The sequence below is a fragment of the Tachysurus fulvidraco genome, chromosome 10 (assembly GCF_022655615.1).
Source record: "Tachysurus fulvidraco isolate hzauxx_2018 chromosome 10, HZAU_PFXX_2.0, whole genome shotgun sequence".
In the NCBI taxonomy this organism is placed as follows: domain Eukaryota; kingdom Metazoa; phylum Chordata; class Actinopteri; order Siluriformes; family Bagridae; genus Tachysurus; species Tachysurus fulvidraco.
In genome coordinates this window covers 7,428,537-7,443,739 of record NC_062527.1, presented here as the reverse complement: position 1 = coordinate 7,443,739, position 15,203 = coordinate 7,428,537, and the positions used below count along the sequence as shown (strand labels likewise).

At 36.2% G+C, this 15,203-nt stretch overlaps 1 protein-coding gene across 3 annotated transcripts; it reads left to right on the top strand.

The window, feature by feature from the left end:
* The first annotated feature begins 1,738 nt into the window (after positions 1-1,738).
* On the top strand, positions 1,739-15,160 carry parvb (parvin, beta). Of its 3 annotated transcripts, none has more exons than XM_027173018.2 (13): positions 1,739-2,026; positions 8,379-8,468; positions 9,472-9,542; positions 10,141-10,243; positions 10,424-10,564; positions 11,266-11,381; positions 11,473-11,531; positions 11,628-11,647; positions 12,195-12,256; positions 12,449-12,517; positions 12,794-12,895; positions 13,034-13,106; positions 14,033-15,160. In XM_027173018.2, the coding sequence occupies exons 1-13, from the start codon at positions 1,915-1,917 to the stop codon at positions 14,107-14,109; spliced, it is 1,095 nt and encodes a 364-aa protein (XP_027028819.1). In that variant the 5' UTR covers positions 1,739-1,914; the 3' UTR covers positions 14,110-15,160. The 3 variants fall into 3 exon arrangements, with proteins under 3 accessions (XP_027028819.1, XP_047676125.1, XP_047676124.1); XM_047820169.1 differs by lacking the exon at positions 1,739-2,026 and adding an exon at positions 5,904-5,955; XM_047820168.1 differs by lacking the exon at positions 1,739-2,026 and adding an exon at positions 7,188-7,449.
* Positions 15,161-15,203: the final 43 nt, after the last annotated feature.

Genomic DNA, 15,203 nt, shown 5'->3' with positions numbered 1-15,203 from the left:
ATGCCTGTTGGATAACAAACTCAAATGCCTGATGTTTTATTTTAATTTTGCAACCATGAAAAGAGAAATGTGATCATCACAAATGAAAGATGTCTGAGGAAGGTTCACATCCTACCTGAAAATCACAGCGATGCCAGAAGGATTTCACTTAGGGCTCATAAAGGTTTGAAAACAACTCTGTTCTCACATGGGAGGAAACCAGAGAACATGGGAGGAAACTCATGGGGACATGCATGGAAGAGTTCAAACAGAAACCCAAGCTAAAAATTCAAAGATTTCATATTTTTTATTATTTCAATAATACTGATTTAACAATTTTACTCAACATTTAATGTATGAACAAGTTCATTAACAATATAGTTATTTGGAGACCCAGCAGAGATGCCTTGTTGCCCTGTGCACAGCACATGGTATACATCAAGTCAAGTCAAGAAGCTTTCATTGTCATTTCAACCATATATAGCTGTTGCAGTACACAGTGAAATGAGACAACGTTTCTCCAGAACCCTGGTCCTACATAAAAGACTTAGAACATATGACAGATGCATAGATCAAATAGACATAGATACATACATAGATCAGTGATTCTATTAACACGTGTATCTCATTTACCTACATACAGTACCTAATTTCAGTGTTGTAATGTAACGGAGTACAAATACTTCGTTACTGTACTTAAGTAGAAATTTCACGTATCTCTACTTTACTTCGCTATTTAAATTTATGTCAACTTTCACTACATTTACTCCACTACATTTCCTAGATAAAATGTATACTTTTACTCCGTTATATTTCTTCGTTACTCGTTACTACAAAATAAAATCAGCAGAAATGTGTGTGACTGCAATAAGGGAGGTTTGGCGAATCACTGCTCCTAGATTGCATTACGCAGCTCCGCACGCTATACGGAGAAGCACGTTAATCGGCGGAAAGCCGCAAATACGGCAACCAAAAGCAGTTAAATCCCACTATTCTTATTACCAGAGTTGTAGCACAAACAAAATATTAATGCAAACAATCAATTCAATACTAAATAAAAATAACATTTATTGATTTGGTTTTTGTCTTGTGAATATTTTTTTTTTTATTAATGACTGCATTCATTGGACACACTGTTTGTAGAGAATGCACACACACATGACCTGATTTGATTCAAGACTGGCATCATTACATCATGCATAACATTTTGGTGTCCACTTTCGCCATTTAATAATACCATAACTTACTTACTTACTATGTAGTCATATAATATATAATATAAAACTCTTCTTGTTTTAAATTCTCACTGAGGGCTAAAACCCCTAAAGATGAAATCCTAGAACCGCCCCTGATCTTATGCCTACAGAAAAATCACTGAAATTTTACTTTTTACTTTTACTTCAAATACTTAAGTACATTAAATATCAGAAAATTACTTTTCATACTTAAGTACAGTAAATATCAGATACTTTAAGACTTTTACTTGAGTAATATTCTAAACCTTCACTTCTACAAAGTCTTTTTCTAGTATGGTACTTGTACTTTTACTCAAGTATTGCTTTCTAGTACTTTATACAACACTTCCTAATTTACCTTCTTAGCATAAAGGTTCGTTGTTAGGGAACTGCACATCACTAGTTTTGAATGGTGTTGACTGTAAAAGCCCTCTTAACAATATAAACTTTTTTGAAATATTCTCCGAGTTTAGGGACCTTTTGGCGTTCCATAGCTCAGCCCAGTGACTGTATAACGAGTCACCCTTCACTTGTTCGTCCAAATGCAGGCCTCTTTCCGCTTGGCCATTGTCTGTGCCGCTGTAGTGCTTTAACGTGGCATTTTTGCTACCACCAGGTGCGTTCTGAAGTGTACTAAAGGTGTCGTTTCTGTATTTGAAACACAGCCCTGGATGCAAAGGAAATCCCAGAAGTTTGAGAGATGTCCGGTGTTTCATCCAGATCAGCGGCGCACACGGGAAAGATGAAGAAGGACGAGTCTTTTCTCGGGAAGCTCGGAGGCACTCTGTCTCGCAAGAAGAAAGCAAAAGAAGGTAAAATAAACAAATAAACAAATAAACAATTGTTGATATAGACTTCCTTATATGAGTTATGAACATGTGTTGTACATTAGAGCTTCTGTCCATGGTGCTGTTTTTAAATACACTTCATTTTCAGCAGTGCCTGAGACATGTCTTGTCTGGCATCAGTTACCCCTAAAGCTTTTTAATCATGTTCATTCAAAGGGTACATATGAATGGTAATAAGAGTGAAGAGTCGCTGTATAGAATAATCCAGTGAAGTCATGTGGAAATGTTAAGCTGAAGGCTGACACTGGTGCTGATGAAATGAACATAAATAGACAAGTATGCCATGAATGCAGGGATGTTAAGATAACAGTATGTATTTTTCTGCCTTTGTTTTATCTCCAATGGCATTAGTGTTTAAAATGAACAACTTCTTCTGTTTGTCTCTATACTTTTATTTACATACATATTTGTTTTACTACATTTAGTCTTATACTTCACCGGTCACCCCACTGTTATGTGTGAACAGCTGCGAAGTGTGTGTGTGTGTGTGTGTGTGTGTGTGTGTGTGTGTGTGTGTGTGTGTGTGTGTATGTGTATGTGTGTGAGAGCATGTGTGCCAGCTCTTTCACATGACTGTTAAACACTTAATTTTCTTGGCAGATTTAATGCCATTAAGTTTTTTTTAAAAAGGAAAAATTATTAATTAACCAATACTTTTATGATTATTTGACATCCTTTGTGTGCAAATGTATGTGTCTCGACACTTCCTCTATGCCTGCTGAATTTTTAAAATGAGTAATATTGTAGCCATTGTTTTGTCTATCAACAATTAAGTTGCTTAGGAAGTTTGCCCTGTGACAGAAATGTCACTGTGTGATCTGACTGTTGGACTGAAACAGCGAAATGACAGCTGGTCTGTTTGTTGTTGTTGACAAGGCATGTACAGAATCTGATCTTTAAAACCTTAAATAATCATACAAACCCTTGGTATTTAATTGCTAATGTTATTTTAGACGCTTATGAATTGAAATTAAAGTATGGGACATCTTCCTCCCATCTCCCCATCTGTGAATGTTTTGAGCTCATTCATACAGAGAGAACCCTCACAGCCTCACACAAGTGTGCTAGTACCCATCTGAGAAGCTAATGCAAAACTTTGTGTGTCTCTGACCATCACACCCATATGTGCTTGTTGAACATTCCATTTATTCCCACTTTTCTGTTCTAAAATTTCCACTTCTCTGGACAGGCTTTCCACTGGACTTTGGAGAGTGACTGTCCTATAAATCTCTTGTACACGTAACTGAATGAACACAAAACACCACAGCTACGAGAGCATTGGTGAGGTCAGGCTTTGATGTCTGGTACAGAGGACAGGTTGCAGTCTGTATTCCAGTTCATCACAAGTGTGTTTAGTGGGTTTGATGTAAAGGCCACTTGAATTCTTTTACTCCATGGTCCATGGAGATCCCTTTATGCACAGGGGCATTGTCATTTTGGAACAGTTTTGTACTCTGTTCCTGTGTCCACAAGCCTTTTGGCCATATAGTGTGTTACCGTGTGCTCTTTCTGTTGTTTCAAAGGAAAATGGCTTTATGGAGTGTATTGTTAGGTAATTTAATTAGCTTTGATGCTATTACTCTGGTGTCATTTGGAAAACGTTGACATATTTATGCTTAGCTTTATTAGCGTTAGGTAAAATGGCAACAAAAAAGGGAAAAATAATAAAAATCCAATTAAAAAAGAAAATCAGGGACAATGATAAATATGATGATCTTATATATAACTATTTTTGTGATGCATACAGCCCAGATAAATCAAGTCATCATCTAATATAAAAATGCTACATAAAGGTTATCATACTGTAATGATATTTTCCAGTGCAAGTAGAGGACCTTATTTGTCATTTGCAAAAATATGCTATCCATATAGTAATAGCCAGGATTGTCTTTGAGACTGGTGTTGTGTGTGCTTAACTATTTAAACACTGATGTACATTATGGTATTGTGAAGTTCAGCTGTTAATTAAACTGTGTTGTATATGGCAGCTTTCCACCACTGAAACCAGAAACATACAGCAGCACTACCTTATAACCTTATATCCATGTTGTGGACAATAAAACTGAGGTCCTGAGAAGGAACTGTTAATGACCACGAGACCCTCAATACACTGTCCGTCCCCTGGCTGGAAAACTGATGTTCTAGATATATTTTTCTAGGGTGGTACTTCTGGGTGGATCATGAGCATGTGGTCAATGACGGAAACAATTTGCTTCAAACAAACATAAGCGATTAAACCAAAACAAAGATTAGACTGATGAGATGTTTAGTATGACAGCTTTGGAGTTCTCTTCCTGTTGGATTTGTTATTTTGCACTGTGCATTGCCTTCTTATCTGTGTGTCAAAAGTTTGTGGGTACCTGCTGATAAGGCTCTGTTGAACATCCCAGTCCTTATTTAGTCTCCTGTTTTGCTGTTATAATGAGCTCCACTTTTCTGGGAAGGCAGCATGGCTGCGGGGGTTTGTATTCATTCTAAAGGTGTTCAGTGGGTTTGAGTCAGAGTCAGGGCTCTGTGCAGGACACTCGAGTTCTTCACTCCAACAATGTCTCCAAATGTAAGAGAAATCAACACTTTTTAGCAACAGGTAACTTTATATGATTTCCCTGGTGCTCCAGCTGTTAAGATGCCTTGTGGCTCAGGTTTGATTTCTGGGCAGGAAACCTACCCAGTCTCTAGGGGCTGCACAAACCAGTGTGCTCTCATAGCAGGTCCCAAGATGAAATAAAAATTGGAGGGTTGTAACAGGAAGGGATTTTATCAAAACCTATGCCAAATTAAATATGGGGATCAGTGATCTGCTGTGCTGAGAGAAGCCGGAAGAAAAAAAACAAACTTTATTTCCAACACATCCTTTACATTATTCCTTTATATTATTGTAAATTTCTTTTTTTGTCATCTCTTCCAACTTTCTCTCTCAGATTGACGTGTGTTTGTTTGATGTGTGTGTTTGTTTATCCCTGGGAGTTCATTATTGCCACTTTCCTAAACACTGCAGTGTGTGTGTGAGTGTGTGTGTGTGTGTGTGTGTGTGTGTGTGTGTGTGTGTGTGTGTGTGTGTGTGTGTGTGTGTGTGTGTGTGTGTGTGTGTGGTGTGATCAATGTTGCTAGAACAATTTAAATTTAAACAATTTTTTTACACAAAGAGGTTTGATATTTTATTCTAGTTAAACTGACAGTATTATGGTTAAGTTTATGGTTTTCTTATATTCCGTGATACTAATGCAACTAAAGTAATTCTTTGTTGAGACAAAACATTCGGTCTATAGCCATTACTTACTCAATCATATCAACTGGGCCGATGTTATTAATTCCAAAATGTGTGAAAATGCAATGCAGGGTCAATGCAAATTGTCAGGTGAGAAACAGAAATAAATTCAATATTTCCTATCTGAATGGTCGCCACTCTTGCAAGCTATTAAACTTGTGCTGTAAGTTAACCACGTCACATTCCCTCACTGTGGATGCTCAATGTAAGTCACCACAATAAAGGTTCCTTAAAACAGTTATACTAAAAATCTCTATTTAAAAATAAATAAACATATATTTTTTAAATTTGAATCAGAATTTTTTTGGTCTGACTAGATTTGCTTGCTTGTCTAATAAGAAAAATATATATAATGATTTTATGGAATAAAGATGTTTGAATTGAAATTTCCTTAAAGGAACCAGTTCTGCAAACTTTAGCACCAGAAACACAACCCATGTGTCACTCATTTGAATAGAAATTTCGTAGAAGACCATGTATTTCATAATGAACAAGTTAGTTTTTTTCTCAGATAAGCAGAGCTGACCGTGACAAGCGTTAAGTGCAAGTCATTGTTTTCCCCTTACCAGCAGTCACATTCTCCACTTTGTACTGACTGTAGTGACACAGAAGACAGTTACTAAAAAGTAAGTTGTAAATATTTGATCCTTTGCTTTGAATTTTGACCCATATAGCAATTTTCTAATTGTAAATTTAGACCTGCTTAATTATTTGACAGAGCACAACTGCAGTAATCATGCTTATAATAAAATAAATGCAGTAGAAACAGCTGTATAATTTAGCACAGTCTACTCCCTGTCGCTCATTTCACAGTTATGTGTCAAATCTATCCAGCCACACTCCAGAAATATCCAGAGCTACATTTATAGTGACTCCATGTGTGTCCAAGCTCAAATAGCCTTTAATATATCGTGCAGAAGATGCTTTCCTAGAGAAAAGCTGTAGATATGGTTTGACTTTGCATCTATGTAACTTTTATTTTATATTTTAATCTGCTTGAACATGAATATATACATTGAATAAAGGAAAGGTTCTTTAATGTGTATTATGAGATTATTATCTAACTTATATAAGATCATTAGACCTAATTCCAGACAGATTTGCTAATTTCATAATTAAAATTCCTTTATAGAAATAAATGCTTGAATTTGTCTATATTCAAGATATTGCACTTGTTAAGATTTTTTTTTTTTTGCACTGAAGGTCTTTTTCAAATCAAACCTGTAGGTTAGGACAGAAAATGACAAAAATCTGATCTGAACTCGGACCTGTGTAAATTATCGGTATACAAGATGCAGTTGTATTGATTTGTACTGGCTGTAAGTGGTTCTCTGTGACAAGGCAGTAAGATGCAGCCTGCTCAGCTGCACTTTGCTAATGGACTTGAACATGGAAAAGGTTTCAGGAGATGAAGCCTGCATTGCTTTTAAGATATATATATATAATATGTAGCTCAACAGTAGGCAAAGGCTTGCCGATTAATTTAAAACGTTTAATTAAATGGCCAATCCAGGACAACACACTGTACATCAGAGCTAATGAGAATGATCTAAAAATATATATTTGATATTTTTATTTATTTATTTTTAATTTCAATATCTGCACACAGGCTGATAAACAGGGTATAAGGGTTATTTGGCACAGCTATTGACTCTATACATAAAAGAAATGTCCAGTTGTTTGATTATCATGCAACCTATGTTCATGCACACATTAGAATATTAAAAAAAGGTCATTATACAGAGCTGCCAGACTACCTGTGCTTTCCTGTCCTTTACGATTCAGCCATGTTATGATTTTCTAGCTGTTCTTGTCTCCCCTCCTCTCCTGTCGCCTAGTGAAACAGGAGCAGCAAAGTGAAGGGGGTTGTGCATGACAGAAATAACGCTTGCAAAAGCTAGATTCAATGCCATAGCCTTACAAACAGCAGCCCACACACACACACACACACACACACACACACACACACACACACACACACACACACACACACACACACACACACACACACACCTACACGCCCTTTCTGCCATCATATTCTTGAGGGTACCTGCTGGATCCCGGACTGTATTTTACGATATGGCTGGGCTACTATGTGGGACTAAGAGAAAAAAGCAAGGTAGTGTTGTGTTGAAGGGAATAAATGAATGAAAATGATGTGTTTACTTGTTGGATAGCACAGATGTCCTTCATAGCGAACTCTGTTGTGTAATTATTATTATTTAGAATCGGTCTCTTTGACTATGTGTAGTGCAGCTCAATAGACTTCAGACTGAAAGCCTGATATTCGTTGATTTTACAGTCCATAAGCTCTACTACTTGCATGGATTAGCTTTGCACTCTCTCCTGTGAATTCAGGGCTTCTGTGATGTTTTATACCCAACCACCCCGGCTTTTCTGTTAGATCAGATTAGTTTGTGTCCAGAGGGTTCCGAGATGATTTAGACTGTGCAGGCACTTTGAGAGCAAATAGCATAATTATGATAAATGCTTAGGTTGTAATCGCAAAGGAAATGACTATTTGTTCCAACATACAGTACAAGCTCCCCTTGCAAGCCGCTAAGTATAGCTAAGTGTACACGAAATAAAGAAATAATCACTTTATGAAGTAGGTTTTGTAGTTTGCAACTCTAAAATAAAGTTCAGAGATGAGACTTAATTTAGCTTCTTAGCTCTATGATGGCATTAATATCAGTATCTCCGAGAGGGTGTGGCTGTGTTTTCGTGTCTCTGATATGAATCTCCAGCTACCCACAAGATATGGTGACAGCGGCATATGAAAAGAATCCGGCACACTGTATAACCAAAAAGGAAGTAGATTACATTTCCATCTCTATGTATAGACATTAGTGATCAGTTAAGAAAGGGGAAGAAAGAAAAGAGGAAATAGGGACAATTTGGGTGTAGGATAACTGTCTATGTTGGTTAATCGGAATCACACAAATAAAAAAAAGGCCTTTGTGACAAAAGATTTACAAATAAAATAGACACTAGAGAAATTCCCTTTTCTTACATTGCATATTGTTTTTGATGTTTGTGTGTCTTTAGTGAGTGACCTTCAGGAAGAAGGAAAGTTTGCCATCAATGCTCCACTCCTTCCTACCAGTACTGACCTGCTCCCAGAGGACATGCTGCTAGGTAACATACTCCTCCTTCATCATTAATTCAGCTCGATTAACTCTCTTGCTATCAGGAGTGGTTTGAACACACAGTATTTGCATCGTGTGTATTCTCTGATAAATAGCCAAGGCTTATTTTTCTAAAGCTTAAAGCACTTTTAGGTTTCAGCAACTCTGAAATATCATACAAATATATCATATTAGCACACTTTCATCTGTAGCTTTGCAGGAAGCTTTAAACATGTAAAAGAGAGAGTTTTGATGTCAGAAAAAGTTTTGAGTAAAATCTCTTGTCAGAAACCAATAATGAGGTGTGAGGCAGGTGAGGTGTTGAAATTATTTCAAATATTTAATATATGCTGCCTCTTCCCTATTTCCTATTGTAGTGATAATGAAAATCAAGTAAAACAATAAAACATTTGCATTAATATTTATTTAAATAAAGTCAGGAATCCAGAAAGAGATACATGTACATTTCCATCCATGACTCTAATGCAATTTTTGCATATTTCTGTCTAGAACCATAAAGAAGTAAGCTTTCTTATTTGTTTAAGCTTAATGTCTAAACGAACAAAGTTTAGTCTTAAATGAGATCAAATGTCATTTCCAGTGTGAATATAACTTCTCTTTGCTAACACCACCCAGTGTTACTCTAAATGACATCTGAGTCACAGAAAGAGGAAAGATTTCATCTCTGTCTTTACAAAGAAGTGAGCAGGAAAACTGACTCACAAAATTCTTGGTCAGGGTGGAAATATATTTAAACACACATACACATGTATATTATATATTATATGTCTATCGTATACATGTACAGTATATCTTGTAAGGGTCTTGGTGGATATAAAATGTCTGCCGGTATTAAGCTTGTAGAGTAAATCTCCAATTGTTCTCATGTGGATTTATTTGTTTGGTTGGTTAATTTGACAAAAACTGCAGCTTTTATTTATAATCTAAAAGGTCTTCTTTTTTGTTTTAAGCTAATTGAACACTTTCATTATTATGTATTATTCTCTTCACAGAGGAGAATGCAGAGAGGATTATGTTAGATCCCACGTCTAGAGAAAATCCCAAATTTAAAGAGCTACAGAAGGTGTGTTTCTTGTTCTCTTTGCTTGTTACTTTTGCCAACAAACTTTTGACTCCTAATGTACTGATCTCCTCATCAATAAACAAGTGTCAGACTCTATATTTATAATCACACTCTCCAGTGTCAACCAAATGAGGATGAGGTTCCCTTTTGAGTCTGGTTCCTCTCAAGGTTTCTTCGTCTTCAAACTAATGGAGTTTTTCCTCTCCACAGTCACATCAGTCACTTCAGGATTGCTCATTGGGGATAAATACAAATACTTTAAATTTAAATATATGTCTAATATTAATCTTGACATTTTGTTTTTTATTAATCTTTGTATAAATAACTTGTTGTACTATGTTTCTTATGTTCTGTAAAGCTGCTTTGAGAAAATGTTCACTGTTAAAAGCAGTATACAAATAAATTTGCCTTGAATTGAATTGAAAACATTGACAGCAGTAGACTTTAAAAGTTGACCGTGCTGTGGTTGCCATTTCAGGACTCATTTCATGAATAACTCATTCTGGTAAACTGAGTAGAGAGAAAAGAAGAAGCACAGTTATGATGAAGCTGATCAGTGTTGCCTTAATAATGCTGGTTACTTTTACAATAAACCCAGGTTCTGATCGACTGGATCAATAATGAGCTGGAGGAAGAAAGGATCATTGTTAAAGATCTAGAAGAGGATCTCTATGATGGACAGGTGCTGCAAAAGCTGTTTGGTAAGAAAACATATTGAAAAAAGTAAGAAAGAGCAAATTTTTTAATCATTATATATGCTGATTTACACAGTGTGTGCGTGTGTGTGTGTGTGTGTGTGTGTGTGTGTGTGTGTGTGTGTGTGTGTGTGTGTGTGTGTGTGTGTGTGTGTGTGTGTGTGTGTGTGTGTGTATCTCCAACAGAGAAGCTGTCAGGATGTAAGCTGAATGTAGCAGAAGTGACCCAATCAGAGATCGGTCAGAAACAGAAGCTACAAACTGTACTGGAATCAGTGAATGATTTGCTCCGACCGCAAGGCTGGACGATAGATTGGGGAGTTGACTGTGAGTACAACACTGTGAGGAGTGTCTGTTTATTTATACCTATAGGCAGTGTTGTAATGTAACGGAGTACAAATACTTCGTTGCTGTACTTAAGTAGAAATGTCACGTATCTCTACTTTACTTCGCTATTTAAATCCATTCAATATTAAATAAAAATAACATTTATTGATTTAGTCTTTGTCTTGTGAATATTTTTTTATTAATGACCGCATTCATTGGACACACTGTTTGTAGAGAATGCACACATACATGACCTGATTTGATTCAAGACTGGCATCATTACATCATGCACCACTTTTGCCATTTAATAATACCATAACTTTTGGCTTACTATGTAGTCATATAATATATAATATAAAACTCTTCTTGTTTTAAATTCTCACTGAGGGCTAAAACCCCTAAAGATGAAATCCCAGAACCACCCCTGCTCTTATGCTTACCGAAAATCACTGAAATTTAAATTTTTACTTTTACTTCAAATACTTAAGTACATTAAATATCAGAAAATTACTTTTCATACTTAAGGACAGTATATCAGATACTTTAAGACTTTTACTTGAGTAATATTCTAAAAGGTAACTTTCACTTCCACTAAAGTCTTTTTCTAGTATGATACTTGTACTTTTACTCAAGTATTGCTTTCTAGTACTTTATACAGTACAACACTGCCTATAGGGCTAAATGTTTACAATTTCTTTCAGCAATCCACTCGAAGAACCTGGTGGCCATCGTTTATTTGCTGGTGACTCTGGCTATGCACTTCATGGCCCCAATCAGACTTCCTGAGCATGTCTCTGTAAAAGTGGTGGTAGTCAAGGTGTGTAACATGTCTATAAGAGAGACGTGCTCATTACATTAACATCATATGACATAAATAGTAAATATCTCAATCTCTTTATCTTCTATAGAAAAAGGAGGGCATCTTACACACATCACGTATAACAAAAGAACTCACAACTACTACAGAGTAAGTAAAGTGTTTTAGTCCCTTAGTGACATCTAGTGGTCAGATGAAGGTTTTTAAACAACATGTAACCATTGTATTACTCCTTTTCTTTTGCAGGATGATGATGGGAAGATTCGGTGAGTAGGCAATGTGTGGGTAAAAACGAGACATTTATCTGACAAGAGCTCCATATCTGACAAGTACACTGCATTACCAAAAGTTTGTGGACCATCACACCATTATGTCTGCTTGTTGAATATCTTATTCCAGATTTCACCTCCTCCCCTACTCTTCTGGGAAGGCTTTTGACTCCGATCATGTCTGTGGGGATTTCTCATTCAGTTCCCAGAGCATTAGTGAGATCAGACACTGATGGGTGAGGAGGACTTGTGTGCAGTGTTCTAGTTCATATCCAGTTCAGTAGGGTTGAAATCAGAGCTCTCTCACGTTCTTCCACTTCATGTCCTCATGAAGCTGGAACAGTGTTTGGACTTTTTAGTTCCAGTAAAGGGAAATTTTAATGCTACAGTACACAAACATCTCCTGTGAAGGGCAGAACCACATATGGGTGTGATGGTCAGGTGTCCACAAACATTTGGCCATATTGTCCATGTAAATCAGTTGCATAAGTTTATGTAATATATTTTACATTTATAATAAACATATGCTTTTTTGTGGTTACAGAGAGGGATGCGTTTGACACCTTATTGGACCATGCACCTGACAAGCTCAATGTGGTCAAAACGGTAAAACACTCTCTCACAGTATTTAAGATCTCATCTTTTATATAGTTTTAAAATAGTCACTTTAAAGCTTTAAACTTTTCAAGATACACCACAAGTCCACCACAAGCCATCAATTACTATTCATAGTTCTTTCTGTTGTATTAATTGTTTGATTGACTGATTGATTGATTGATTGTTAATCATCTTTCTCAGTCCCTGATTACCTTTGTAAATAAACACCTGAACAAACTAAATCTGGAAGTCACTGAGCTGGAGTCACAAGTGAGTTTCTTCTCTTCTCTTCTCTTCTCTTCTCTTCTCTTCTCTTCTCTTCTCTTCTCTTCTCTTTCTGACAGTGCTTTATACATTTTGAAAAGATTTACAAAGATCCATACATATCCTCTATATATTAACATCTAAACATTAATATATAATTTGTGCAACTCGTGTGTGTGTGTGTGTGTGTGTGTGTGTGTGTGTGTGTGTGTGTGTGTGTGTGTGTGTGTGTGTGTGTGTGTGCATGTGCATGTGTGTGTGTGTGTGTGTGTGTGTTGACAGTTTGCAGATGGTGTATACCTGGTGCTGTTGATGGGCCTGTTGGAAGGTTATTTTGTACCGCTGTATAACTTTTACCTCACGCCAGAGAGCTTTGAGCAGAAAGTGAGTATACAGCTCCTCATTCATTCAGCTGCACTAACTGCTCTGTAACATAAAACATAATAACATATATAATAATAAATAATAAGTTTTTTTTTTGAGGAGTGCGGTAATTTAATATACAGTATTTGTGTTATCCAGGTGCATAATGTAGCATTTGCCTTCGAGTTGATGCAGGATGGAGGACTAAAGAAACCCAAAGCTCGACCAGAAGGTGCTGAGTAATTAATAATTTACTAGGTTAAAACATAAGTGTTTAGTATAAACCACTGTAGGAGTCACAGCCATAGCCATGCTTATAGAGCGCCTGAAATACAGTATATATCATTTGACCTGTAGTTTGTAGTTTGTTCATTAGATGGCGACATTTACTATAAAACCATCCACAATATGCACAGAACTCTAGTGTTTCTTCTGAACCTGTAGGATATTTATATAATTTGACTAATAAACCAGTCTCAAATGTCATTAGTCAGACATTCCTGCAAATGTTTATGTCTCCTGGATTAATATGTAATCACTAAACATTATTAGATTCACAACCACTGGTTAAAATGAACCAAAAATAAGATCAATGTGTAGATCAGTGTTATGGGGTTAACAGACTGTTAATCTCATCTGGCCCTACTGGTATTTTGGAGATTCTCTGGTTATTGTCTTATAAAGCTAAGGCTCATGGATGTTTCTGCAAGACAAACAAAGAGAAACAAAGAATAACGTGTCAGAAGCACATAAAGGAACACCGTTTATTGTTTCCTCACATGAACATATGGCCTGTGACAAGACTGGTGACAGGAAAGCAATGCATTATCACACAGTTTTTCAGGTGCTGAATATACATTAGAATAACTTCAAGACACTTCCAATGTTCAAAAAGAAGCACCATTAGCCATACAGTTTGTCAGGTTTGGATTATGATGAAGACTGTAGATGTGACTGATTCCCATGTCTGTCCTTAAAATGGTTTATGGGGCTCAGGGGAAAAAATCCACTGTCTTATCCACTATTTTAGAACTGCCAGACTTTTACTCTAACACTCCCATTTGTTGTGTGTCCTGTGTGTGTGTGTGTGTGTGTGTGTGTGTGTGTGTGTGTGTGTGTGTGTGTGTGTGTGTGTGTGTGTGTGTGTGTGTGTTGTAGATGTTGTAAATCTGAACCTGAAGGCTACTCTGAGAGTCCTGTATAACCTCTTCACCAACTACAAAAGTGCTGACTGATAGAGAAAAGAGAGTTTCACTATGGATCAACGCTTACCTTCTGACTCACTGATGCCATATGTCCACTGTTTGTATTTAACAACGTTTATTTACACATGTTGCCTGTCTTTTTATGCTCTTAGGTACAGATGCTGCTGTTATGTCAGAATGCATTAACTGTAACTCAAACGCTACCATGCATAATTTATGAGAACTCAGCTCACTGCTCCCAACAGTGTTAAATTAGTTTAATAAACACTCGAGTTTTGGATATTTAATGATCTGTATACACTGTGGATTATTTAAAATATAATATATATTATAAATTTATTCTTACAAATATTAAACATTTATATGTATATTGTGTTCCTGTAATAATTTTGTTTTATTGTTTGTTCAGGTTGCCATTTATTTATCAGTTATATAAGCTAATTATTATCTACCAAAGCCTCTCAAAAGTATTTTGAAAGATAAAATTGTGTATTGACTTGAATACAGAATCAGGTTTGTGCTTATTAGCCCAGACACACACTTTCTCCACAAGACCTTGTGATTGTATATAAAAGCAATCTCAAAATCAATCCTATCCTGTGGAAAATGAATGAGGTGATGGATGTACAGCTGTTTTTTTCAACATTTTTATGGTCAACGTGGGGAAATGACTGACAGTGCAGAATATCAAGCCTAAGTTGGATTGTGATTTGTATGGGTTGAAAACAATACAGCTCTCCAAACCATACAAAACAAACACCAAACAGAAAAAGAGATAAATAATTGAAGAAGTGGCTATGGAAATCAATAAGCACACCATGAGATTGCACTCAATTACACAGCTATTAATCTTCCTTTTATTACCTTCTTAAAAGAAGCAATGTGGGCGCCTCGTCTGCTTTAAAGGAACAAATACATTCACAACAATCCTATCAAATATTATTAAAAGTTATAATATAATAATCTGCTATAATCTACTGCATCTAGCTGTATGGAGCAGTGCCATGACATTATTCTAGGGTTAAATTGCAGTGTTTCTTTCATCCAAAGACTTTCTATTTTAATAAATTGTATTTCTTAATAGCTTTGTACCACTGTATTACAATATCTCTAAAAAGTATTTC